The following is a 25,305-nucleotide window of genomic DNA, read 5'->3' on the forward strand; positions in this document are numbered from 1 at the left end:
CTACTTAACCAACGATAAAAACAAGAGGGACTTACCCGGCAGGCAATCACCACTCACTCCTCAACTCGAAGTCGAGACAACTGGCTGCAACCACCGACCCAATGTGACACATGCTCGACTAGGGCCAGGAAAATTGACAAGGTAGCAAGCAGCCAGGACCCTATTCAATTTCCAAGATCCCTGTGCTCGAATGTCAGCCCAAGACATGCTACAGAAGATGGCAGCCAAAGCAGCAAACTTACGAACGTCATGGGCACGAGAAGCATGCATTGATGTGCTCAAAGTAAAAATAACAGGAAAACCTGGACAACTGTATGTGCCTCGCGCCACTCAAGCGCACGGGACCAACAGAACGTATGCCACGCCTCCAACGAGAAAAAGGGGCAGTCTGCAAGCCAGGACAACTCCGAAACCTCATAATGAACCCAGTAAGGAAAAGAAGATCCAAACGTGAAGGAAAAAGGATACATTATGGAAGCGTAATCCAGGTAGCGTAGGAGGTAAGCCGCAATGACCTCCCGCACCAAATGAAGCAGGATGCAGGAGGTCGAAAACCTCTGAAAGGACGGGACCGAGCCATCCTCCAAGTCCCCTGCCTCACAAGAAAAGGCAGGAGCAGCCAAAAATGCAGGAACAAAGGGGGTCCCTGATCAGACCAAGAAGCTCCAGGTGGAGAAACATGCTTGAATGCCTTCATCGTCACACTGGAAGTGGCATCCCCCGAAACTGCCCGATTCTCGACTCCAACTAAACCCTGCCCTGACTCCAAAACCTTCAGACGCTTTGGAGCCAGAAGCAGAGGAAAGGAAAGGGGGGGGGGGGGGTGCAGGACAAACAACAGAAGGGGAAGGACAAGGGGGCACGGACTGAACCAAAGTCAAAGCAACGAACAACCCCAAATCCTGGTCCCAATAACCAAAAAGAGGCAGTCTCACAGGGCATCCGGGGTAGCAACTAACTTAGCGCGTTGCAGCAACCTAAAACGAGCATGCAACGCCAAAGCTGTCTGCATCCAAATATCATGATTAATGGACTGGGTGTATTGGAGTACAAACAAGGAACAAAACTCGCAGGACTCTGGATCGAAGGTGTCACCGACCCTACAGACAACATGATGGAGGCACAACCGGTGAATGTCACCCTGAGACAAGGGGACAGAGCAACCTTCAAACTCACACAAGCACGAGGTGACCCAGGGTTGCATCCATCGGACCAAAGAGCCGCCGCAGGGTTTCCCAGGGCACCTTAGTCGCATAATCTCGCTAAGGGGAAGCCACAGAACTGCAGGGTTGCAGTGACGTGGTGATGTCTTGCTTGTTTGCTCGTTTTCATTTGTAGAGTTTTGGTGACACCAGCCAGTGGACAGTGGTGTGGTGGGTGCAGGTGGTGACATCGGCCAGTGGGCAGTGGTGTGGTGGGTGCAGGTGGTGACACATGGTTTGGCTTTCAGAAGCAATATTTTAACCAGAATAGGGGTTTGTTTTGGGGCGCTTACCTTTCTGGGTGCCTGACCCAGTCGATGGCAGACATAGAATGCTTCCAACCACACGGAGGGTTTCTATAGGCCATTGCTCCTCGTGCCTCTCTAAAGGAGGCCAGGTTCTGGCTTGTGGTTGCCGATAGGCCTAGAACTCCATGTGCAATGAGTGATGCCAGGGTTTAATACATTCATATTAGCTCAGTTAGCTCCGGGGAGCCGAAGGGGTTCCCCAGAAAACTCTGAGGAGTGAACGTTGTGTGCCAGGGCATAAGGTCAATAAGGAAAGGCTGTCGGCCATGATGTGTGCCAATGCTGACAGCACAGACAGAATCACATGTGCAATTGTTGGCAAATCCAAGAAACCAAGAGCCTTGCAACATTGCTTGGACAGACTGCCTGTGAAATATTATAACTCAAAGAATGCATGGTTTACACAGATCTTTTTTTCTTGGTTTTATGATGTGTTCTGCAATGAAGTTCGTGACCATCAAGTTAAGAAACTCAAAGCGAGGCCAAAAGAAGTTTGGGCTTTGCTGTTGCTTGATAATGCGCCTGCCCACCCCAGAATTTACTCTATAACCTAACATGATGGCAAGATATTGTGTTATGGCACTTCCTCCTAGTATGGATCAGGAAGTTATCTGTGCCACAAAGAGGTTGTACACCAAAAAGATGCTCAGCAAAGTTTTGGTGGTTTTGCCTCTCGAGGAAGATGTGGAACTCAGCATGGATAACAAGGTTAAAAGAACCCTTGAGAATTTGAAGAACTATTCCATTAAGGAAGCAGTCTATAGCTGGGCCAAGGTGTGGAGTAAAGTAATGACTTGACTAAAGAATTCCTGGAAAAAATTCCTCACAGATAAAGTCAGCAATGAAGAGGATGAAGAAATTAATTTTGAAGGATTTACTGATGAAATCCATGTAATGTTTAGAAATGCTGGCAAAAATTTAGAAAGACAGGTTGATTGGCTTGAAAGAGATGCTAATGACCCAGGATATGGTGTGATGAGCAAAGAAGAGATTGTCCAGTCTGTTTAAGTTCAAGTATGTTTATTGAGACAAGAAAATACATCTCAAAGGAAAAGAGTAGCTTAGGCTATTTCAACCCCTTCCAGTCTGTTACTGGTGAGGCTGAGGATAACGATGGCAATGAGGAACCAACACCTCAGATCATGAAATACAGTTTACTCATGTCCTATGTTGATGGATTAATTAATTTTTCATCCAACTGTGCTAATCCAGAACTTTGAAATATGTATTAGTACCTGAGGTGAACCAAAGAACTGATCATAAAAAGATGCCAATGCACACAGAAGGCAAGCTAAACTTGATTCTTCTTTTGTAAGAACAACAAGCCAAGAGTCTATAGCCAGTGAGGCTTCAGCAGCTGGCAATCAAAACTGACCTTGCCAAGCTCATGTACGGTATAGTTATTTTAAGTGTTAAATATAGTATTGTGTTAGAATAGGTCACATAAATTGTCAAGAATTCTTAACTTCAAGATGTGTAGCATCAATCAAGAAGACGAACTACAACAAGGTAAGTTGAGGTTTCTGTTGAGAACAACGTAAATAAAGAATTGATGAAAAAGTCACAGCTAAGAAGTAAGGGTAATGGCAGGATTGTTCATAGAGAAATCTGTGTACTATACTAAGGTCAGTTACATAGAAGGAGTTTTTATGAGTCATTGGATTTTTTAGGAAGAGGTCACATAGTGAATAGGAATTTCTACTTAAAAAAAATAACCCATGAAGAGAAATAGCTTATTAAATACGACAAGCCTACTGAATTTTAATATCCCACTAAATAAACACCAAGATTAACACAAAGGCTGCCTGCAAAAATAAGCAGCAAAAAGTGGTACTGTATTAGCAAAACATGAAAATATGTATTGACAGTAAGATATGATGGATGATGTTGAGTTTAAATATATTTACCACATCAATAACAAGTTAAACTTTTAAAAGCAGTGATTTTTTAGAGCAAACAAATAGAAACTTTCCATTTAAACAAATTTTACGTAATATGTATTCTGCACAATACAATAGCCCTATTATTATTATTACTGTACTTTTAAAAAATTTCTTACACACCCAACTATTGGCTTCTGGAATCCCAAGGTTTCTGCCATGCTGTCTAACATCTCTTGTGTTTTTGGTTGCAACCGGAGCATGTATTTCAGGAACTGTCCTATCCACCAAGCTGCAGGGTCTCCATGCAGCCTTGTTAAGCGTTCAGATATGTCTCGAGGAATTGCCAAGGGTAGATATGGAGGACGTTGAGATAGAGTATCAATGATGGGGAGATCCACTACCTGTGTTTCATTTGAGCCTAGAGAATAAAAAATAAACAGGTGTTACACAGTTATCTTGAGGTTATCTTGAGATGAGTTCAAGATGTCATGGAGATGTCAGTAGGATTAAACTCAACACCCATTAAACAAAATTACTTGCCTGACTGATACAACATGTTTACTAGATTTGTGCTCATTCACACTGCATAACTTACTACAGGACATATTGTTACAAAAAGTTTATTGTCACATATTTAATCATTAATTATCAATATGATCAATATAGCCTGTCTTATATGTAGAGAAACACACAAATGATTTTGAAGGGAATCTGCCTTTAAGAATCTTTACTGAGCATCACATTAGAGTGAGAATCCTCAAAATTCATTAATGCATATAACAAATCTATACTAATTAAACACCAAACTACCACTCGCCTGTGTGATTTATCTTGTTTCTCATCTCTTGGAACTCCCTAAAAATGAGATACAACAGGAGTGGCAAGCCATACTATCTAAAAATTCCTACCTAGTTATTTCTACTCCCCTTGTGCCTTTATATACTGTACACACTTCCTTGTGTGGTCTTCCTCTTCCCGCGTCTATGATACAACTTGATTCCTGATCACTCTGGTCCATTTTCACTCCTGTACCTACTTCTTGCTATGCTATCATCCATCATCCCATCAACTGGCTCAATAGGTCTAATAGAAATATTCTCATGTTTACACAATGATATTTACTTTTACCCGATATTTAAACCCATACTCTTTGAGGTGTAAACGCTATAACTATGTACGTATTATTAAATCAGAGTTGCATACACTTTCACACGTCACATTTCTAAACAAACTACAGTATACCTGATGCTGAACATACAGTTGATGCATTGAAAATAGGAGCATGTTTCTGGAAACCATGCATATTTTCAACTGCATTGCCTATTGGTAACAACCTAATGGGGAAAACTAGATTCTTTCCATGGCCAAGAATGTATTACATAACCATTACATAAAACTTTCCATTGTAAATAACAAACCAGAGATGTAAACTAACCCATACACCAGAAAATGAGGAGGAGATGACGTTTTGGTCCATCATGGACCATTATCAAGTTGATTGTGATAATGGTTCAGGATGGACCGAAACATTGTCATCTCCTCATTTTCTGGTGTGTGGTTTAGTATTCATATCTTAAGCCATGTTACTGTGACTCGTCGTCTGCAACCAGAGATGTTGCTCTTGGTGAGCATCTTACCTTGAGGTGCTTCTTGAAGTAATTATCTTGAAGTAATGCTTACTGCAAATATCTCAGGAACTATTGTACAATAACTAAAGTTTATGTTTATGTAAAGTTTACCTTACGTAACTTCCAGTGTATTATTACCTAATTATAGTTACATAAAATAGCTGTGAACATAGTACAGAGTATTTTGTATTCTGTATACATCTTGTCGCAGGTAACTTTAATCTCGGCTTTGTTTTTGGTACTGTCACTATTATCTGTGACTAATCACCATACATATACAAAAGTCATATTTAGTGTAAGGTGTAAATTCCCAGTGTCCAGGGACACAAAGCCTGTACTTAGGTTTATCAATGTCACTCTAGGCCAGCTTCAAACCTTTTCCAGAATGCAACTTACAACAGTAGCCTAATTCCTGGGTACCTATTTTACTGCTAGAAGAACAGAGGCATCATGTGAAATGAAATGTGCCAAACCATTTCTGTCTTACATGGTAACTGAATCCAGGCTTCTCAGTAATGAGCTGAGGACATTGATCACTGTGCTAAAGAATCCAGATAAACATAGTAGCCTGTAGCAAATCAGTTTCTACAGTTGGTTCACCTCCAATTGGACTAGGGTAGGGTGTGACATTTGGGCAAATTTCGTCACACCTGTTGCCTCTGTTAATCTGGCAGTAAATATGTACCCAGAAGTCAGGTAACTGTTGTGGGTTGCACCTAGGGAAAGTAAGTCACTGTCATTGCCTCTAACATCTGGAATCTGGGAAATTAAATTTTGTGTCACCTGTAATGACCCTGACTGACCTGATCAAGTGTGTGCTGTGTGTGTGCTGACTGATCAAGCCTAGTCTCACTTGTGATTATTAATCCCTGTTGCCACGCTCTTAAATACTCTGTTCAACTAAACTTTTACAGCTGGCACATTTTACCTGGCCAGTGAGAGTGTGAGTATCCTGAAGGATCTGTACATGTTTCACTCAAAGGCTGGAAGACATCTTCCCAACCTGCCTTGTTGTAGCGCCACCCACGGGACTTCAAGATGAGTGTTCGCTTTGTTCCATATGCCACAATAAAACAATACACAACATGATGGATCTGACAACCATAACCACAACCCTGCAAAAAGCAAATGTCATACAGTACTTCAAATGTTAACTAAATGACATAAGTCATTTTTCGATGTCATAACATATGTCATAACACTTGTGAACACTTGTGACATAACACGATGTCATAAAACTTATGAAAATGACACAAGTCATTTTCATAAGTCAAGATTTATTCGATGACACTAAATGACACAAACAGCTTAAAGTGCACAAAATTTTAACATCATTTTGTATGAATTTAAGTGTTATCTAACACTTTAAATTTACAAAAACTGCTTCTTACCTTATTAAGATTACATATAAGTTTTCTGGCTTTAGCACAATCAGGTGGATGTTGAAGGGCATGAATTCTGTTCTGAATTAAGCCACTAAGATCAGCTGCCTCTTGCTCTCTCCACGACCCTAAGCCATCTAGATGACTCAGACGATGCAGGTCATACTCGGTTACTCTGAAAATAAAATAAATCAGATGGGATCTCATCGATTTTTATAGATGTGGAGTCCAAGAAATAACAGCTCAATCCTGCAGGCATAAATAGTAAATACACACTCACACTTCAGAAATTTGTATAGGGAATCATTTAGAACCTTGATTATCACATGTGTCAGACCAATCCTGGAGTACGAGGCTTTAGCATGAAATCCATATCTAATCAAGCACAAGATTATTTTGGAAGCGGTTCCAAGGTATGCCACCAGACAAGGTGACAGGTATGAGCTACGAGGAAAGACTACACAGAATTTATAGGGTCAATAAAAATATTATTTAATATGGGTGATACTCACACAATGGGACACAGGTGAAATGGAGTACCCAAATTAGCCACAGAACATTAGAAAAAACTTTTTCAGTGTCAGAATATTTAACAAATGGAATGCATTAAGAAGTGATGTAGTGGAGGCAAACTCTATACACAGTTGTCCGGTTGCGGCTCTCCACCGATATTTGCGAAGCCACGGCTTCGGTGGCTGGGGATGTACTTTGGGTTAACTCGGTTTCCCTCCTTCCCTGTTCCCGGGCTCAGGTCTCCCAGGTCATCCGCAGGGTCTAGCCAGCCTGCGGTCTTTCCTCGTGCCCACGACGTTCGTAAGTTTGCCGTCTTTGGCAACATGTCTCTGGTTGACATTCGGGCACGGAGTTTTTGGAGGTCAAACAGGGTCCTGGACGCTCACTACCTTGTCAGTGTTCCTGGACCTAGTAGGGCCTGCGATGCATTGGGTCGGCAGTTGCAGCCAGTTGTCTCGACTTCGCGTTGAGGAGTGAGGACTGACTGAGGATGCCAATATGCGTCCTTGAGGTTAAGGGACACCATCCAAGTGTCCGGCACCAACAGAAGCCGGACCTGGGACAGAGTGGTCATCCGAAAGGAGGGGCAAGAATCCAAGGGGTTCAGATGGGACAAGTCCAGAATGAACCGCAGGTCCACACAGTTCCGTTTCAGAACCGGAAACAGGCGGGAAACCCACCCGAGAGACGTTGTCATTTCAATCACACCCAAGCGCATCCACTCTGAGACGAGCCGACCGAGAGCAGGAGAAGAGGCCTACCCCGTCAGTCCCAAACCTCCCAAAGGAGGAGGGGCCACTCAACGCCACCACATGCCACGGGAAACGACCTAAAAAGCCCACAAATCATGAGACCAGGCATGAGCGAACACAGCAAGCTTCCCCCCCCCCATCGCCCCATCAATGGGGTGAACTGCAAAAGAGCCAATGCCCCTTACACGATCCCAACCTGCACACAGAGTGATCACCGCGCTGACCAGATACAGATACAGGCATACCTCAGAATAAGAGTTTAATCCGTTCCTGGAGACGCCTCGCCTTCCGAAAACTCGCATTCCGAAGTTAATTTCCCCATAAGAAATAAAGGGGAATGAATTAATCCGTTCCTGACTACCCCAAAAACCCCACATCAAACTAAATTTTTATACCTAATTTACCTAATTCATCTAAATAAACCTACAAAACTGTGTTCCAGTTATTACTTACCTTGCTGTCGAGTGCTGTAGGCGTATGGAAGATGGTGAGGAGGGGGGAGGAGGAGAGGAGTTACTGTTTGGAAGGGGAGTCCCCTTCCATAATCACATCACATAACCCCATGCTTTGTAACACTATGGATACCACTTCTCTTTCTAAATTTTTCAAACCAGCCCCTGCTTGCCTTAAACTCTTTCTTATCTGCATCACTCGTTGCAGGGGTATTCTTTAGAAGGTCTTCGTGCAACACCCTGGCTTTCTCACAAATAATGGCCTCCGAAACACTATCACCCCTCAACTCCTTGTCGTGTATCCAAATTAATAACAACTTTTCCACTTCTTCAAGTATTTGTGGTCTTTGTGCCGTTAATGTTCTTACTCCTTTTGCCACTTTAGCACCCATAATCTTATTTTTCTTCTTAAGTATAGTGCATATTGTTGATGTGGCTTTGTTGTACTGCCTACAAAGTTCAACAACACGTGTACCGTTCTCATGCTTCCGAATGATCTCTTGTTTCTCCTCTATTGTCATCCTCACATGAGCTTTCTGGCCTTTATCCTTACCACTGGCTTTCTTGGGACCCATGGTGAGATATATAATAACAAATTGTATAGACAAATCACCAAAAATCCAACAAAACACTGAAAATCCGCGAGAAGAATTGATGTGGGGGTAGTCACTGAGCGCGAGACAATAATAAACTGAGGGGCGGCGGGGCGGAGGGGCGACGAACGCGCTAGGTCGGCTGTACGCGTATCAACAAACTCGCGTCCAAACTCGCCTCCCGAAGTAACCCTCGCCTTCTGAGACAAATTTTTGGAGTAAATACACCTCGCCTTCCGAAAACCTCGCATACAGGGACAATCGCATTCCGAGGTACCACTGTAGTTCTGAAGGTGGCGCCGGCTCCGAAACTGGCACCAGTGGTCTATCCCAATGAGTGGAACCCCGAGCACTGGCACGACACCTCCAAGAAGTACCCCCCTCCCCTGGGAACCCTGGAGAACCAACAAGTCAGACATCAGATGACAGCTGGAAGAAGCCGCCTGCAGATACCAATCAACCAAAGAGTCCGCTAACAACAAAAGACAAAAGGGCGAGGAAAACCTAAGAGCCAGGGCCTAAGCATATTCTTGGGCCCCTGGCACTTCTTGGGCAACCTGCTCACTTCCTGAGCAGGTTGTGCTCAGGAAGTGAGCACAACCTGCCGACATGCGACACACGCAGTGAAAAACCACAACACCGCATCCTGAAGGAATGGCGCAAACAGCTTCAGCAGCGCAGACGATGCACGAGCAGCCAACACCAAGGCACCAGACCCAGGAATGGCCCCAAGCATCTCCACATCCTCCACAAGCCAATCTGAAGATAGCTCCAAGAGGGAAAAGAAACGCAAGACTGAAGCCAGCAAGCCACGACCATGCAAGTCCTCGGTCACAAGCGCAGCCGACAGGGAGGGAACCCGCACGTGAAGCTGAATCGCACTCACATCCCGCAGAAGGGCAGGTGTGAACAAGCACGCATTAAAGTGCTCAAAGTCACCCCACCCCCACCCCCTCAGGTAAACCTGGACCACTGTCAATGCCTCGTGCCCCTTAAGCATGCGGGTATGACAATAAGCACTCCAAGCATCCAACGACAACAACGGGCAGTCTGCAAGTCAGGACGACTCCAGAACCTCATAATGAACCCAGTATGGAGACGAAGACCCAAACCTGAAAGATGACAAATCCATTATAGAGGCATAATCAGGGTCGCCCAGCAGATAAGCCGCAATGGCTGCCTACACCTCAGTAGGCGAGACATGGTAAGCCGAAAACCTCCGGAAGGACAGAACAGAAGGACCCGCAGGGATACGGAACCAAACCCCGGGAGGAGATGAACCCAAATCCAACTCATATGCAGAGGAGGAAAATGAAAACCCCACTCCTTGTAACAGAAAGCCTCGCTCTGAGGGTTGGAAAACCCAGGCGGAGTCCAATGGGGACCAAGGCCCCAAAGTCAGCTTCTTCCCAACCCCGGAAACCTCCATGACAGGCCCCCTCCATGATAACTGGCCCCGGGCCAGTTATCCCCCAAACTTCTGTCCTCACAAGGAAAAGCTGGGGCGACTTTTCCCCACTGAGAAGAGCTTGAGAAGAGGCCCACTGCTCAGACCCCATTGCTACGGCTGGAGGAATGGACTCAAATGCCTCTGTCACCACCCCGGAAGGGAAACCCCCAAAACTGCCTGAGTCTCAGAAACCTCCAAAACCCCGCCCCAACTCCTCATGCTTGGGAGCCGGAAGCAAGGGGGGAGGAGGGGGGGGGGGAGGAGACAGAATGAACCACAGCAGGGGAAGAATGAGGGGGGTGCGGACTGGACCAAGGCCGAAGCGACCAACACCCCCATGTCTGAGTTCCTGTAAGCAAAGCGGAGCAGCCTTGGGGCATCCAGGGAAGCAACCAATCTAGCACGTTGCAGCAACCTATACTTAGCATGCAACACCTGAGCCGCCTGCATCTGAATAACGTCATCCGTTGATTGGGTGAATTGAGTCACAAACAAGCAACAATGCTCGCAGGAGTCCGGGTCGAAGATGTCACCAACCCAACAGGCAGCATGGGGGAGGCAAAAACAATGAGCGTTGCCCTAAGACAAGGGGACAGAGCAACCCTCAAACTTGCACAAAGCGAGAGGGGACCCAGAGGTCGCATCCATTGGACCCCTTGCGCCCCCCGTGGGGATTCCCAGGGCCCTTAGGCTGTTTTTGGGAAAGGTAAGCCCAGGCAGGGTACTGCTAACCAGCACCCAAGTCTACCAAACAAACTTCTAAAACTAAACCTCCAGGACGTGACCACTCAGCAGGGGGTATCACCGAACACCAGAGGTCAAGACCTTAATATAACTGGTGGCAAGGGACACAAAGACAGATCCCTCCACCAGGCAGAAACAAAAATGAAAAGAAAAACCCTGAAAGAGGACAACATACCCAGAAGGAACAGTGCTGGACACTATTATAGGTGAAAACTAGCAGCACAGTACCCTGCACCCCTACCAGTGCAAAAACTACCACTTACCCCAAGGTAACAAGGGAGGAAACTCCCAACTCACATGGGGCAGTCAATCACCGAGCAGCAAAAAGACCAACAGAGGTAGACCCCAAAGTGACTTGTGGAAGATAACACTAAGCCCCAAGGGTGGTACTTACAGGGCACTCAGGAAAAGGAACCCTAAGCACATGCAGCCCGAGTATCTGTGAATATTACTCCCAGCTCGCATGCAAATGTATGAGCAGTACTGGACACAGGGCACAGCACAACACACACAGAATCTGGAGCTGGAGCCATACGACCATTCCACAATCAAATCGGCCAAAGAACTGGTGGGTGGATCATCGGCACAGTGGGTCTGGGGCTCCACCTACTCCCTCCCGGGAAGGTGGGGAACTGCGCAGACATGCGGAGCGACTTGTGTGATGTCATGCTTGTTTGCTCGTTTTCATTTGAGGAGTTCTGTCCACTCGTTAGTCTATTTTAGTCATTTTAACCAGAATAGGGGTTTGGTTTAAGGCGTTTACCTTTCTGGGTGCCTGGCCCGGTCAATGGCAGACATAGAATGCTCCAAATCCAATGTGCTTCTCCTCCAGGCCATTGCTCCTTGTGCCTCTCTGAGGGGGCCCTGGTTCTGGCTGTGGTCCCCGGTAGGCCTAGAACTCCATCCACACTGACTGATGCCAAAGTCTAATAATATAAATATCAGCCTGGATAGCTCCGGGGAGCTGAAGGGGCTCCCCCCAGAAAAATTTGTATCAAAGCAGAGATACAGAACCAGGAAACAGGATTAGTTCAACAGAAATTGTGAGAGGGCCAGAGACCAAAAGACACAAAACTGGAATAAATATAGTAAGAGGCCAATCCCCCAAACATACCAGCGATACAAAGATGTGAGAAACAACTACACGGCAATGAGGAGAGAGGCAGAAAGAAATTTTGAACAGGAATCTTAGCAGATGCAGTATATGGAAAAAGGCAAACAAAGTACCAATCTATAAAAACCAGCGGTGAATGTAATGAAACACCATTTTCTGGGTGTGACCCGGAGGCTCCCCGGAGCTATACAGGCTAATATGCTAATGTCAGACTTTGGCATCAGTCATGTGTATGGAGTTCTGTGGGCCTACCGGGGACCATGAGCCAGAACCTGGCCCCCCTCAGAGAGGCAAGGGGAGCAATGGTCTATAGAAACCCCTGTTTGGTTGGAAGCATTCTATGTCTGCCATCGACTGGATCGGGCACCCAGAAAGGCAAGTGTCCCAAAACAAACCCCTATTCTGGTTAAAATTGCTACCTAATGCCAAACTAGTGGATAGAACTCCCCAAAAAGATACGAGCAAACTAGCATGATGTCCCACGTCACCATGCCGCTGTCTGCGCAGCTCCCCCCCTCCCTGGGAGGGGGAAGAGGGAGCCCCAGACCTCCATGCCGGCAATCCACACCCCAGTTCTGAGGCTGGATGTCAAGAAAACACAAAAACCACCAACCGGAGGGAGGGAGGGATACTGGGGAGCCTCCAGGTCACACCCAGAAAATGGCGTTTCATTACATTCAATGCTGGTTTTCTGGGGGGAGCCTTGTCTTCTGGGGGGAGCCTCGTCGGCTCCTGGGAGCTAACTATCCACAGAGGAAAATAGAGGGCCACATCTGGGAGGCGGTTGCTGCACACTCTGCAACTGAAAACCGAGACAACTGGCTGCAACCGCTAACCCAAGGCGACCCAAGCCCGACTAGGCCCAGGAACGAGTACAAGACCACAAGCAGCCAGAACCCTGTCCGACCGCCAAAAACCCAGCCCGAATGTCAAACCAGGCCACGTTACCAAAAACGGCGGCAAGAGCCACGAACGTACGAACGTCACGAGCACGGGGAGACTGCAGGCTGGCTAGCCGTAAGAATCCCGCGGATGACCTGGGAAACCCGCACCTGCGGACAGGGAAGAAGGGAAACTGGAGCAACCCAAAACGCGTCCACTGACACAGAAGCCAAGGCGCGCAAAAATGGCGGAGAACCGCCACCGGCCACAAAACACTATGCACCCCCGGCCTAATCAACCATACATCAAAAACCCAATGACCCCTCCGGAAAACAGCAGTCTCAATCCTCGCCAGACAAGAAGGAGACGGCTGGAGACAAACAAACCTAAAGTATAGGGTATAGACTTATTTCTCTCAATGTTTGCTGATGATGCCAAAATTATGAGAAGGATTAAGACAGAGGAGGACTGCTCAAGGCTTCAAGAAGACCTAGACAAGCTGAAGGAATGGTCGAACAAATGGTTCTTATAGTTTAACCCAACCAAATGTAATGTAATGAAGATAAGTGTAGGGAGCAGGAGGCCAGATACAAGGTATCATGTGGGAGATGAAATTCTTTATGAGTCAGAGAGAGAAAAAGACTTGGGGGTTGATATCACATCAGACCTGTCCCCTGCAGCCCATATCAAGAGGATAACATCAGCAGCATATACCAGGCTGGCCAACATAAGAACAGCCTTCAGAAACTTGTGTAAGGAATCATTCAGAACTTTGTATACCATATATGTCAGACCAATCCTGGAGTATGCAGCCCCAGCATGGAGTCCATATCTAGTCAAGGATAAGACTAAACTGGAAAAAGGTTCAAAGATTTGCCACCAGACTAGTACCCGAGTTGAGAGGTATGAGCTACGAGGAGAGACTACAGGAATTAAACCTCACTTTGCTGGAAGACAGAATAGTTAGGGGGGACATGATCACCACATTCAAGATTCTCAAAGGAATTGATAGGGTAGATAAAGACAGTCTACTTAACACAGGGGGCACACGCACTAGGGGACACAGGTGAAAACTGAGTGCCCAAATGAGCCAGAGATATTAGAAAGAACTTTTTTAGCGTCAGAGTGGTTGACAAATGGAATGCATTAGGAAGTGATGTGGTGAAGGCTGACTCCATACACAGTTTCAAGTGTAGATATGATAGAGGCCAATAGGCTCAGGAACCTGTACACCTGTTGAATGACAGTTGAGAGGTGGGACCAATGAGCCAGAGCTTAATCCTCGCAAGCACAAATAGGTGAGTACAAATAGGTGAGTACAAGAGTTGTTACATTTTTGTACAGCCACTGGTACACGTAGCGTTTCGGGCAATGAAAGAGAGTATGAGTCTTATGAAAGAGTACTGAGAAGACAGGACACCATGAGCTTAGCTCTCATCCTGTAACTACACTTAGGTAATTTCACACATTCTTAATTATTATTATTTAAATTATCAAAACCAAAAATGTAGATTTTTCCTTCTTTATTATGCAATATATAAGTCTCTACATAACAGCGGTCACACATGGTAACATAAAATATTTGAGGAACTACCTAAATATTTCTTCTTACAACATACAGTTTTGATGCTGTTATAATTTTCTTTAAAAGTTACAGTACATTATATTTAATTTGCATCTTGAATTCATTGACAGCCACATTTGGCTACTACATAGGGCAATCAAAATTTCTTATACAAGCACTTCTAGTGCTCTTTATAACAATAATAAATTCTTAGTTGAGCAACATTTTTACCTTGCATGATCTGCTCCTACTTCCAAAATTTGATCAATGTGTGTCGTGTAGTCAGTGAAAGCTGCAACTTTTTTACGCAGTTGTTGGAGCTGGTCAGAAACATACCACCATGTTTCTTGGACTCCTTTCCCCACAAGCCTCCGTGTCTGCTCAAACTCCAGTGATGGTGTGAAGTCCGAAGATCCTGAAACACAATACAGGTACAATAGTTGAAACATAATAATGGTAGTACATTCAACACATACTGCATGAATTTTATAATAAAGATCTAAATTTAAAAATTAAAATCTTAATGAAATAGTGAAATTAAAGTGACGAGGTTTCGGTCCGTCTTGGACCATTATCAAGTGTTTCTAGTCTTGCATGCCTCTCACCTTGCATCTCGCCTTCTTGCACTATGTATTTGTCTCTTCCACTTTTCTATGCTCACCAGCAAGCCTGAGTAACTTCACAAGACATTCATCACCACTGCGACCCGTTGAGGGGGTTTTTAACAACAACAATGCCCCACAAATCTCTAAAAGTCAGGACTCGTGGATGGTCATGTTTTCACCAAAAGCGACGTCTTGAAGATCCTAAAAGAAGGCGCCGGCATTACACCCATTGATAGTTGGTAGTTTAAAATTGACCTTGGTCAAGAAGGGGAGAATATTGTGCTCTATTTCTCGTGTGTGGAGGATCTCGAAAAACTCCATAAATTCGATCACACACTTCTCCAAGTGCACCACCTCTGTCCTCTCTTCCAGCATCAGTACACCGCCGACCGAACCGTCTTTATCAGCGGGTCCAGCTGCTGGATCGCAGACTGAGAACAAACGGAGATCATTACCAACATCGAGGAAGAAAACCCGAACCTGGGGATATTTTATGTTATATTCTGCAGCACCGATACCGACCACCATGAAGATATCCTTCACCACCTAAGCCGCGGCTAACCAGGCTGCCACACATGGTCTCCACTGCTTCAGCATCAGGATTCCACCCTTCCAAGTGAAGGAGGAAGATTCCACAAGCTCCAACAGTGCTTTCGGTGCTATGACTACACCCACCCCACCAACAAGTGTCAGCACCCTGTTCAGAAATGCAGCCTTTGCACCCAAGACTATCATTACTCCATTTGCAAGTCAAAAACCCATTGCTGCCTGCTCTGCAGCGGCGATCACACTGCAATTTCCCACTGCTGCCCTCGTGCATAGGAAATCATTAGGATCCAGGCTAAATCCAATAAAGCCAAGCCTGCTATTTCCACCGCCAGAGCCACCGGCACCAAACCCAGCACTTCAGCTTCCACCAACCTACCAGAAGACTTACCAGTTAAACCAAACAGTGGCTTCTCTCAACAGGCCACCCAGCCTCCACACTGGGGACCTAAGGACAAACCAGCACACTCACAGTCCCTTGCATCACATGCTGGCATTATCCCTGGTCTTATTCGACTAGCGGAGAGGCTTGTCGGACCAATCAATGATTCATCAAGGAACTCAACACACTGTACCTAGCCAACATCCTGGACCCTATCATCGCCCTGGATGCAAATCTCACTGCCTCCACCAAGACGACCACGAGGTCAATCTCAACATAGACTCCAGAACCACCCAAGATCCAGCCGGCACAGAGGTATTTCCCTCTCCAGCTTCCAACAGTCCTCCCATCACCATGTCAGCAGAAGCACTAGCAGACGTGCTGTCTACAAATACTAATAGCACCACCAAAGCTGAAATAGCTTCTGCCACTAATCATAACACCTGAGCCTATCTCAGGCTGCAAGACGAAAGACAAAACTACCAACTACAGATGTTATGGACTCCTCTGACAAGGAAATCTTAGTAGGAGCTCCACTGCCGCAGCACAAATATGACACCTACACAAGATCTCCACATGAAGGCTACCTCACCAAACTCCAACGACAGCAAGGCTCAGCCAAAGTCTCAGCCAAATTAAAAATGGAAGATCTAGAGGTCTACACTAACCCACCAGCTCCATAACTGGTACAGCCAGCACATCCCCAGATCTCCAGTATCGGCTATTGTTACAGATAATGGCTCCAAAGAGCATCCACTTACGTGCTCACCATAGTGCCTGCTACTTGGAACTTTTTGTTCTGAGTAGATGAATCTACAAACAACAACAGCTCTTTCTATGGGACATCTCCTGTGCCAGGTGTGTACAACAGGCTCACCATAGCTCGTGCTGCTTGGAACTTTTTGTTCTAAGTAGCTGAATCTGAAACAACAACCAACTCTTTCTATTCTACCACTTACGGGCTATTCATGCCCATGACACCTCTTGGGGTGGCTTAATTTTCATCAATCAATCTTTCTATTACACAACTTGATAATAGTTTAGGACAGACCAAAACGTCGTCGTTTCTTCATTTTCCGATGTGTGGTTTAGTCATCACATCAGCCACATTATTGCGACTCATTAACTGCAAGTGGAAAATTGATAAGGGCTCAAGATGGACAGAAACGTCCTTACTTCTTTCCGAGGTGTGTGTTTCAGATTACATGTATTTGTTTTTGGGCATATTATTGTGACAATTTCCGCACTACTGTAGTATAAAATATCAGCAAGCAGTGAGTCTGTTCAATTTGTATTCAATTTAGTACACTTAAAAGGCATTTTAAAAATGACCTGGCTTGCGATCAGCAGTAACATCAGCTTGTTGCAGCATTCGTTGTGCATGTTCCAGTTTCTTCTGCAGCTCTGCCACCATGGCCGTGTTGCCACTCGAGGTCTGTACTGCTGCTGCTCCTTCTTGTCTTCCTTCTCTTGCTCCATCATTATTCAGAGAGTTCACCTGTCTAAAGAATGAATTCATTTACAATTGGAAGGTTTTCAAAATTCGACTTTTACGTATAAAGATGCAAAAAAAAAAAAATTGAAAACTAACTAAATAGTTTATATAAACACACACAATGATATGTCTGTTATATACATAAGGAAAACAATCAAAATATAATCACCAAGGTTATTGTTGGTAATTATTGTTATTATGGTATACATAGATAACTATAAAATCTCAGTTAACTATACCAGATCTATTTGCAGTACTAAATTATTGTTTAAAACTAATGTACAGATAAACATCTAGTGGTTATACTATATGAATGCTAAACAGTATTTATCTATAGACATTTATATATGTTGAAATACATGTCAAGAACCTTTCACACACTCACAGCTCCCTGACAAGAGAGGGCAAGCTTGGGCAAGCTTGGCCTAGCTGCCAACACCCACATCGAATCAGGAGACGGGCAGCAGTAACGCCTGAGCCTTCCTATCATAAGTTTTTTATTGTTGCCACCAGAGGTGGCCAGTTTATTGTGCACCCCAGACTCATCCTGTGAGTGGTATATATAGCGCACCCCAAACTCATCCTGTGAGCAGTAGTTTATTGTGCACCCCCACATATCTTGTGAGTGGTAGTTTAATGTGCACCCATATGCATCCTGTGAGTGGTAGTTTATTGTGCACCCCATACTCATGCTGTCAGTGGTAGTTTATTGTGCACCCCATACTCATCCTGTGAGTGGTAGTTTATTGTGCACCCCACACTCATCCTGTGAGTGGTAGTTTATTGTATACCCCATATTCATCCTGACTGCGGTAGTTTATTGTGCACCCCACACTCATCCTGCGAGTGGTAGCTTATTGTGCACCCCCCACACTCATCCTGTGGGTGGTAGTTTATTGTGCACCCCATACTCATCCTGACTGCGGTAGTTTATTGTGCACCCCCATACTCATCCTGCGAGTGGTAGTTTATTGTGCACCCCATACGCATCCTGCGAGTGGTAGTTTATTGTGCACCCCACACTCATCCTGTGAGTGGTTGTTTATTGTGCACCCCACACTCATCCTATGAGTGCTAGTTTATTGTGCACCCCACACTCATCCTGTGAGCGGTAGTTTATTGTGTACCCCACACTCATCCTGTGAGTGGTATTTTACTGTGCACCTCATACTAATACAGAGTGGTAGTTCATTGTGCACCCCATACTAATCCTGAGTGGTAGTTTATTGTGCACCCCATACTCATCCTATAAGTGGTAGTCTATTGTGCCACACACACTCATCCTGTGAGTAGTAGTTTATTGTGCACCAGCTACTTATTCTGTGAGTTGTAGTATATTGTGACCCCCACCCCACACTCATCCAGTAAGTGGTAGTTATTGTGCACCCCATACTCATCCTGTGAGTGGTAGTTTATTGTGCACCCCACACTCATCCTGTGAGTTGTAGTCTACTGTGCACCCCATACTCATCCTGTGAGTGGTAGTTTATTGAGCATCGAACACTTACCCTGTGAGTGGTAGTTTATTGTGCACTCCATATTCTTCCTGTGAGAGGTAATATATTGTGCACCCAATACTCATCTTGTGAGTCATAGTTTAGTGTGCACCCCATATTCATCCAGTGAGCAGTAGTTTGTTGCATCACTCATCCTGTACTCACCTATTTGTGCTTGCGTGGGTTGAGGTCTAGCTCTTTGGTCCCGCCTCTTAACTGTCAAACAACTGGTGTACAGATTCCTGAGCCTATTAGGCTCTATCATATCTACACTTGAAACTGTGTATGGAGTCAGCCTCCACCACATCACTGCCTAATGCATTCCATTTGTCAACTACTCTGACACTAAAAAAATTCTTTCTATTATCTCTGTGGCTCATTTGGGCACTCAAATTTCCACCTGTGTCCCCTAGTGCATGTGCCCCTCGTGTTAAATAGCCTGCCTTTATCTACCTTGTAAATTCCTCTGAGAATCTTGTACGTGGTGATCATATCCCCCTAACTCTTCTGTCTTCTAGCGACGTGAGGTTTAATTCCCGTAGTCTCTCCTCGTAGCTCATACCTCTCAGCCCGGGTACTAGTCTGGTGCCAAACCTTTGAAATTTTTCCAATTTGGTCTTATGCTTGACTAGATATGAACTCCATGCTGGGGCTGCATACTCCAGGATTGGTCTGACATAGGTGGTATACAAAGTTCTGAATGATTCCTTGCACAAGTGTCTAAATGCCATTCTTATGTTAGCCAACCTGGCATATGCAGCTGATGCTATCCTCTTGATATGGGCTTCAGGGGACAGGTCTGGCGTGATATCAACCCCCAGGTCTTTCTCTCTGACTCTTGAAGAATTTCCTCTCCCAAATGATTCCTTTTAACTGGCCTCCTGCTCCCTACACCTATCTTCATTACATTACATTTGCTTGGGTTAAACTCTAACAACCATTTGTTTGACCATTCCTTTAGTTTGTCTAGGTCTTCTTGAAGCCTCAAGCAGTCCTCCTGTCTTAATCCTTCTTATAATTTTGGCATCGTCAGCAAACATTGAGAGGAATGAGTCTACACCCTCCGGAAGATCGTTTACGTACTGTATATCAGAAACAGGACAGGACCGAGTATAGAGCCCTGTAGGACTCCATTGGTGACTTCACACCAATCTGAGGTCTCACCCCTCACTGTAACTCTTTGCTTCCTATTGCTTAGGTATTCCCTTATCCACTGGAGCACTTTACCAGTTACTCCTGCCTGTCTCTCCAGTTTATGTACCAGCCTCTTATGGGAGACTGTATCAAAGGCTTTCCGACAGTCCAAAAAAAATGCAGTCTGCCCAGCCTTCTCTTACTTGCTTAATCTTTGTCACCTGATAATAGAATTCTATTAAACCAATAAGACAAGATTTACCCTACCTGAACCCATGTTAGTGATTTGTCACGAAGTCCCTTCTCTCCAGATGTGTTACTAAATTTTTTCTCACGATCTAATACATCACTTTGCATGGTATACAAATTAAAGACACTGGCCTGTAGTTCAGTGCCTCTTGTCTGTCACCCTTTTTGTATATTGGGATCACATTAGCCACCTTCCATATTTCTGGTAGGTCTCCCGTGACCTACTATACACTATGGAGAGTGGCAAGCAGAGTGCCTCTGCACACTCTTTCAATACCCATGGTGAGATCCCGTCTGGACCAACAGTCTTTCTCACATCCAGATCCAACAAGTGTCTCTTGACCTCCTCTCTCATAATTTTGAACCCTTCCAAGGCCTCCTGGTTTACTGCCCCCTCTCCTAGTGCAGTGACCTCACCATGTTCTATTGTGAAGACCTCCTGGAACCTCTTGTTGAGTTCCTAACACACCTCTTTGTCATTCTCTGTATACCTGTCCTTGCCTGTTCTAAGTTTCATTACCTGTTCTTTCACTGTTGTTTTCCTCCTGACGTGACTGTGGAGTAGCTTTGGATCGGTCTTGGCTTTGCTTGCTATATCATTTTCATAATTTTTCTCTGCTTCCCTTCTCACACTATCACACTAACATACTCATTCCTGGTTCTCTGGTATCTCTCTCTGCTTTCTGGTGTTCTGTTATTTCAGAAGTTCCTCCACACCCTTTTGTTCAGTACCTTTGCTTCCATACATGCCCTGTTAAACCATGGATTTCTTCTTTTGCTTCTCGGATTTTTCCCTTTGGGCCGGGATAAACCTGTTTACTGCCTCCTGACACTTTGGGTGACATAGTCCATCATGTCTTGTACCGACTTAGCTTTGAGGTCTGTGTCCCATGGTATATCCCTTAGGAAACTTCTCATCCCCTCATAATTCTCCTTTCGGTATGCCAGCCTTTTGTTTTCTAGTTCTTTTTTGGGGGAGATAAGTCCTAGCTCTACCAAATACTCAAAGATCAATACACTGTGGTCACTCATTACCAAGGGTGCTTTCATCTCAACCTCCCTTATATCCCACTCATTTAGGGTAAATATCAGATCAAGCATAGCTGGTTCATCCTCCCCTCTCATTCTTGTCGGTCCATTGATATGCTGGCTTAGAAAGTTTCTTGTTGCCGCATCCAGCAGCTTAGCTCTCCATGTATCTGATCCTCCATGAGGGTCTCTGTTCTCCCAATCAATCTTCCCGTGGTTGAAATCCCCCATCATTAGTAGTCCAGATCCATTCCTACTAGCGAGAGACGCTGTTCTCTCTATTATGTTAATGGTGGCCATGTTGTTTCTATCATATTCCTGTCTGGGTCTTCTGTCATTTGGTGAAAGGTTATATATGACTGCGACTACCATTTTTTGTCCTCCAGTTGCTATTCTACCTGTTATATAGTCACTGAAACCTTCACAGCCCTGAATAACCATTTCCTCAAAATCCCAGCCTTTTCTTACCAGCAGAGCTACACCACCACCTCCACTTCCTTCTCTCTCTTTCCTAACAACACAGTAGTCCTGTCGAAACACTGCATTTGTTATGGTTTTCGTTAGCTTTGTTTCTGTGAGTGCTATTATGTCTGGGTTTTCTTAAAGTACCCATTCTCCAAGTTCATTTGTTTTATTTGTAATCCCATCTATGTTAGTGTACATTGCCTTGAGACTCACTTTCTTCTGTCCCTTCTCATGTTCCCTTCTTGGTGAGCGTTCTGCTGATGGGAAAAGCTGTTCCATGGGCGTGAGGATTTGTGGGGTGGGTAACGGGGTCTCAGAGGATACTGGAGTAAGGGGATGAGGGGTCAAGTGAAGAGGGAATAGGGAGAGTATGGGATGAAGGGGGAGGGAGGACAGGGGGAAAAGGGGGGGAAGTGGGATATGGTGGGAGAAGGGAAGGGGAAGCAGGGTGGGAGTGGGGTGAGGGGGGAGGGAGAGGAGGCTGAACATTTGAGTGGGGGGCAGGGAGGGTTTGGGATAGGGGAGGTTTCTATGCAGAGGAGGGTGGTGGAGTTGCCCTCCCCTCTGGTGTTACTGGGTTGCTAGTTGTGGGTTCCCCCCTCACCATTGGGGATGTTGTGCTGGGAGCTGTGTTTTCCTGGTTTTATCCACTCGCCCGGCGCTTCTTTCTTGCTTCTGCAGACATGGCTTTTTCCTCTCTCGTCATATCCCTCTAAAGAAATACTTTTTTGAATTCTCCCACATCTTGCAGGTGGCTCTTCCTTGTTAGAATCTTCTCCTTTGTGGCTTCGTTTGCAAACAATATCTTTAACACACGGTCTCTGTCCTTGTTGTACCAGCCCATCCTGAAAACCTTCTCAATTCTATGTTCAGTCCCTTCCATCTCTAGCCTCCTTAGTATTGCAGTTTATTGTGCACCCCACATTCATCCTATGAGTGGTAGTTTATTGTGCACTCCATACTCATCCTATGAGCAATAGTTTACTGTGCACCCCACACTCATCCCTGTGAGTGTTAGTTTATTGTGCACCCCACATTCATCCTGTGAGTGGTAGCTTATTGTGCACCCCACACTCATCCTATGAGTGGTAGTTTATTGTGCACCCCACACTCATCCTGTGAGCGGTAGTTTATTGTGCACCCCACACTCATCCTGTGAGCGGTAGCTTATTGTGCACCCCACACTCATCCTGTGAGCGGTAGCTTATTGTGCACCCCACACTAATCCTGTGAGTGTATTGTGCACCCCATATTCATCCTATGAATGGTAGTTTATTGTGCCACACACATTCATCCTGTGGGTGGTAGTTTATTGTGCACTCCACACTCATCCTGTGAGTGGTAGTTTATTGTGCACCCCATACTCATCCTGTGAGTGGTAGTACAAAATGATTACAGAGGTCACTAAAGATCTTAATTAAATGTTAGCGAAGATTTTGTACATTAAATAATTTCGTCTAACCTGCACACCTTATAATAATGTCAGCTAGTTACACATTTTTGCTTTACAATAAATTCGTATTTCCTTAAATTATAATTCATTCACCTTAGGTATTTTGCTAATACATAGAATATTTAGATATGGGGATATTACATGATCATAGGAAAGTTGCTGCTGTGTTATTAGTCTTCACATTACAAAGTGTGTGTATATGTATGTATGTATATATATATATATATATATACATATATATATATATATATATATATATATATATATATATATATGTCGTACCTAGTAGCCAGAACTCACTTCTCAGCCTACTATGCAAGGCCCGATTTGCCTAATAAGCCAAGTTTTCTTGAATTATTATATTTTCTCATTTTTTTTTCTTATGAAATGATAAAGCTACCCATTTCATTATGTATGAGGTCAAATTTTTTTTATTGGAGTTAAAATTAACGAAGATATATGACCGAACCTAACCATCCCTACCTAACCTAACCTAACCTATCTTTATAGGTTAGGTTAGGTTAGGGAGCTGAAAAAGGTAAGTTAGGTTAGGTAGGTTAGATAGTCGAAAAACAATTAATTCATGAAAACTTGGCTTATTAGGCAAATCGGGCCTTGCATAGTAGGCGGAGAAGTGCGTTCTGGCTATTAGGTACGACATATATATATATATATATATATATATATATATATATATATATATATATATATATATATATGTCGTACCTAGTAGCCAGAACTCACTTTTTGGCCTACTATGCAAGGCCCGTTTTGCCTAATAAGCCAAGTTTTCATGAATTAATTGTTTTTCGACTACCTAACCTACCTAACCTAACCTAACCTAACTTTTTCGGCTACCTAACCAAACCTAACCTATAAAGATAGGTTAGGTTAGGTTAGGTAGGGTTGGTTAGGTTCGGTCATATATCTACGTTAATTTTAACTCCAATAAAAAAAAATTGACCTCATACATAATGAAATGGGTAGCTTTATCATTTCATAAGAAAAAAATTAGAAAAAATATATTAATTCAGGAAAACTTGGCTTATTAGGCAAATCGGGCCTTGCATAGTGGGCCAAAAAGTGAGTTCTGGCTACTAGGTACGACATATATATATATATATATATATATGTCGTACCTAGTAGCCAGAACTCACTTCTCAGCCTACTATTCAAGGCCCGATTTGCCTAATAAGCCAAGTTTTCCTGAATTAATATATTTACTATATTTTTTTTCTTATGAAATGATAAAGCAACCCTTTTCTCTATGTATGAGGTCAATTTTTTTTTTATTGGAGTTAAAATTAACGTAGATATATGACCGAACCTAACCAACCCTACCTAACCTAACCTAACCTATATTTATAGGTAAGGTTAGGTTAGGTAGCCAAAAAAAGCTTGGTTAGGTTAGGTAGGTTAGGTAGACGAAAAAACATTAATTCATGAAAACTTGGCTTATTAGGCAAATCGGGCCTTGAATAGTAGGCTGAGAAGTGCGTTCTGGCTATTAGGTACGACACATATATATATATATATATATATATATATATATATATATATATATATATATATATATATATATATAATATATATATACAGTATATATATATATATATATATATATATATATGTATATATATATATATATATATATATATATATATATATATATAATCACTTATCAACTAAGAGCGAAACAGGGTTACAGTGCAAGGGTCTCAGATAAGTTATCATTTATAACAATATGGTTTTCCATTTCATGCAGCTTGAGTTTAGGTTCATCTTTAAATGGCAATTTTTTGTTTAATTCAAAGATGCAATGGTGTGTGTGTCCCCCCCAGTCTTTGTCCACACACTTTACTTCTCACTCGCACAATATTTCCCATTTCTAAACTTGTCCATGTCTATCTTCTTTACTCGCAAAAAACAAATACACAAGATGTGTGACATCACTATGGCGTTATAATTTTATCACGGCTCGGGT

The 25,305-nt window shown here is 44.0% G+C and overlaps 1 protein-coding gene across 3 annotated transcripts in view; it reads right to left on the reverse strand.

Moving 5' to 3' along the window:
* FucT6 (alpha-(1,6)-fucosyltransferase 8) overlaps positions 1-25,305 on the reverse strand; it is a 209,462-nt gene that overhangs the window by 44,021 nt on the left and 140,136 nt on the right. For all 3 annotated transcript variants that reach the window (XM_069300843.1, XM_069300842.1, XM_045725926.2), the window contains 5 exons: positions 17,333-17,502; positions 14,699-14,882; positions 6,413-6,578; positions 5,950-6,136; positions 3,574-3,811 (listed from right to left, as the gene is read on the reverse strand). In XM_069300843.1, coding sequence (XP_069156944.1) covers positions 3,574-3,811; positions 5,950-6,136; positions 6,413-6,578; positions 14,699-14,882; positions 17,333-17,502 — 945 coding nt within the window. The remainder of the gene's footprint in view (positions 1-3,573; positions 3,812-5,949; positions 6,137-6,412; positions 6,579-14,698; positions 14,883-17,332; positions 17,503-25,305) is intronic.

This window comes from Procambarus clarkii, chromosome 44 (assembly GCF_040958095.1).
Source record: "Procambarus clarkii isolate CNS0578487 chromosome 44, FALCON_Pclarkii_2.0, whole genome shotgun sequence".
In the NCBI taxonomy this organism is placed as follows: domain Eukaryota; kingdom Metazoa; phylum Arthropoda; class Malacostraca; order Decapoda; family Cambaridae; genus Procambarus; species Procambarus clarkii.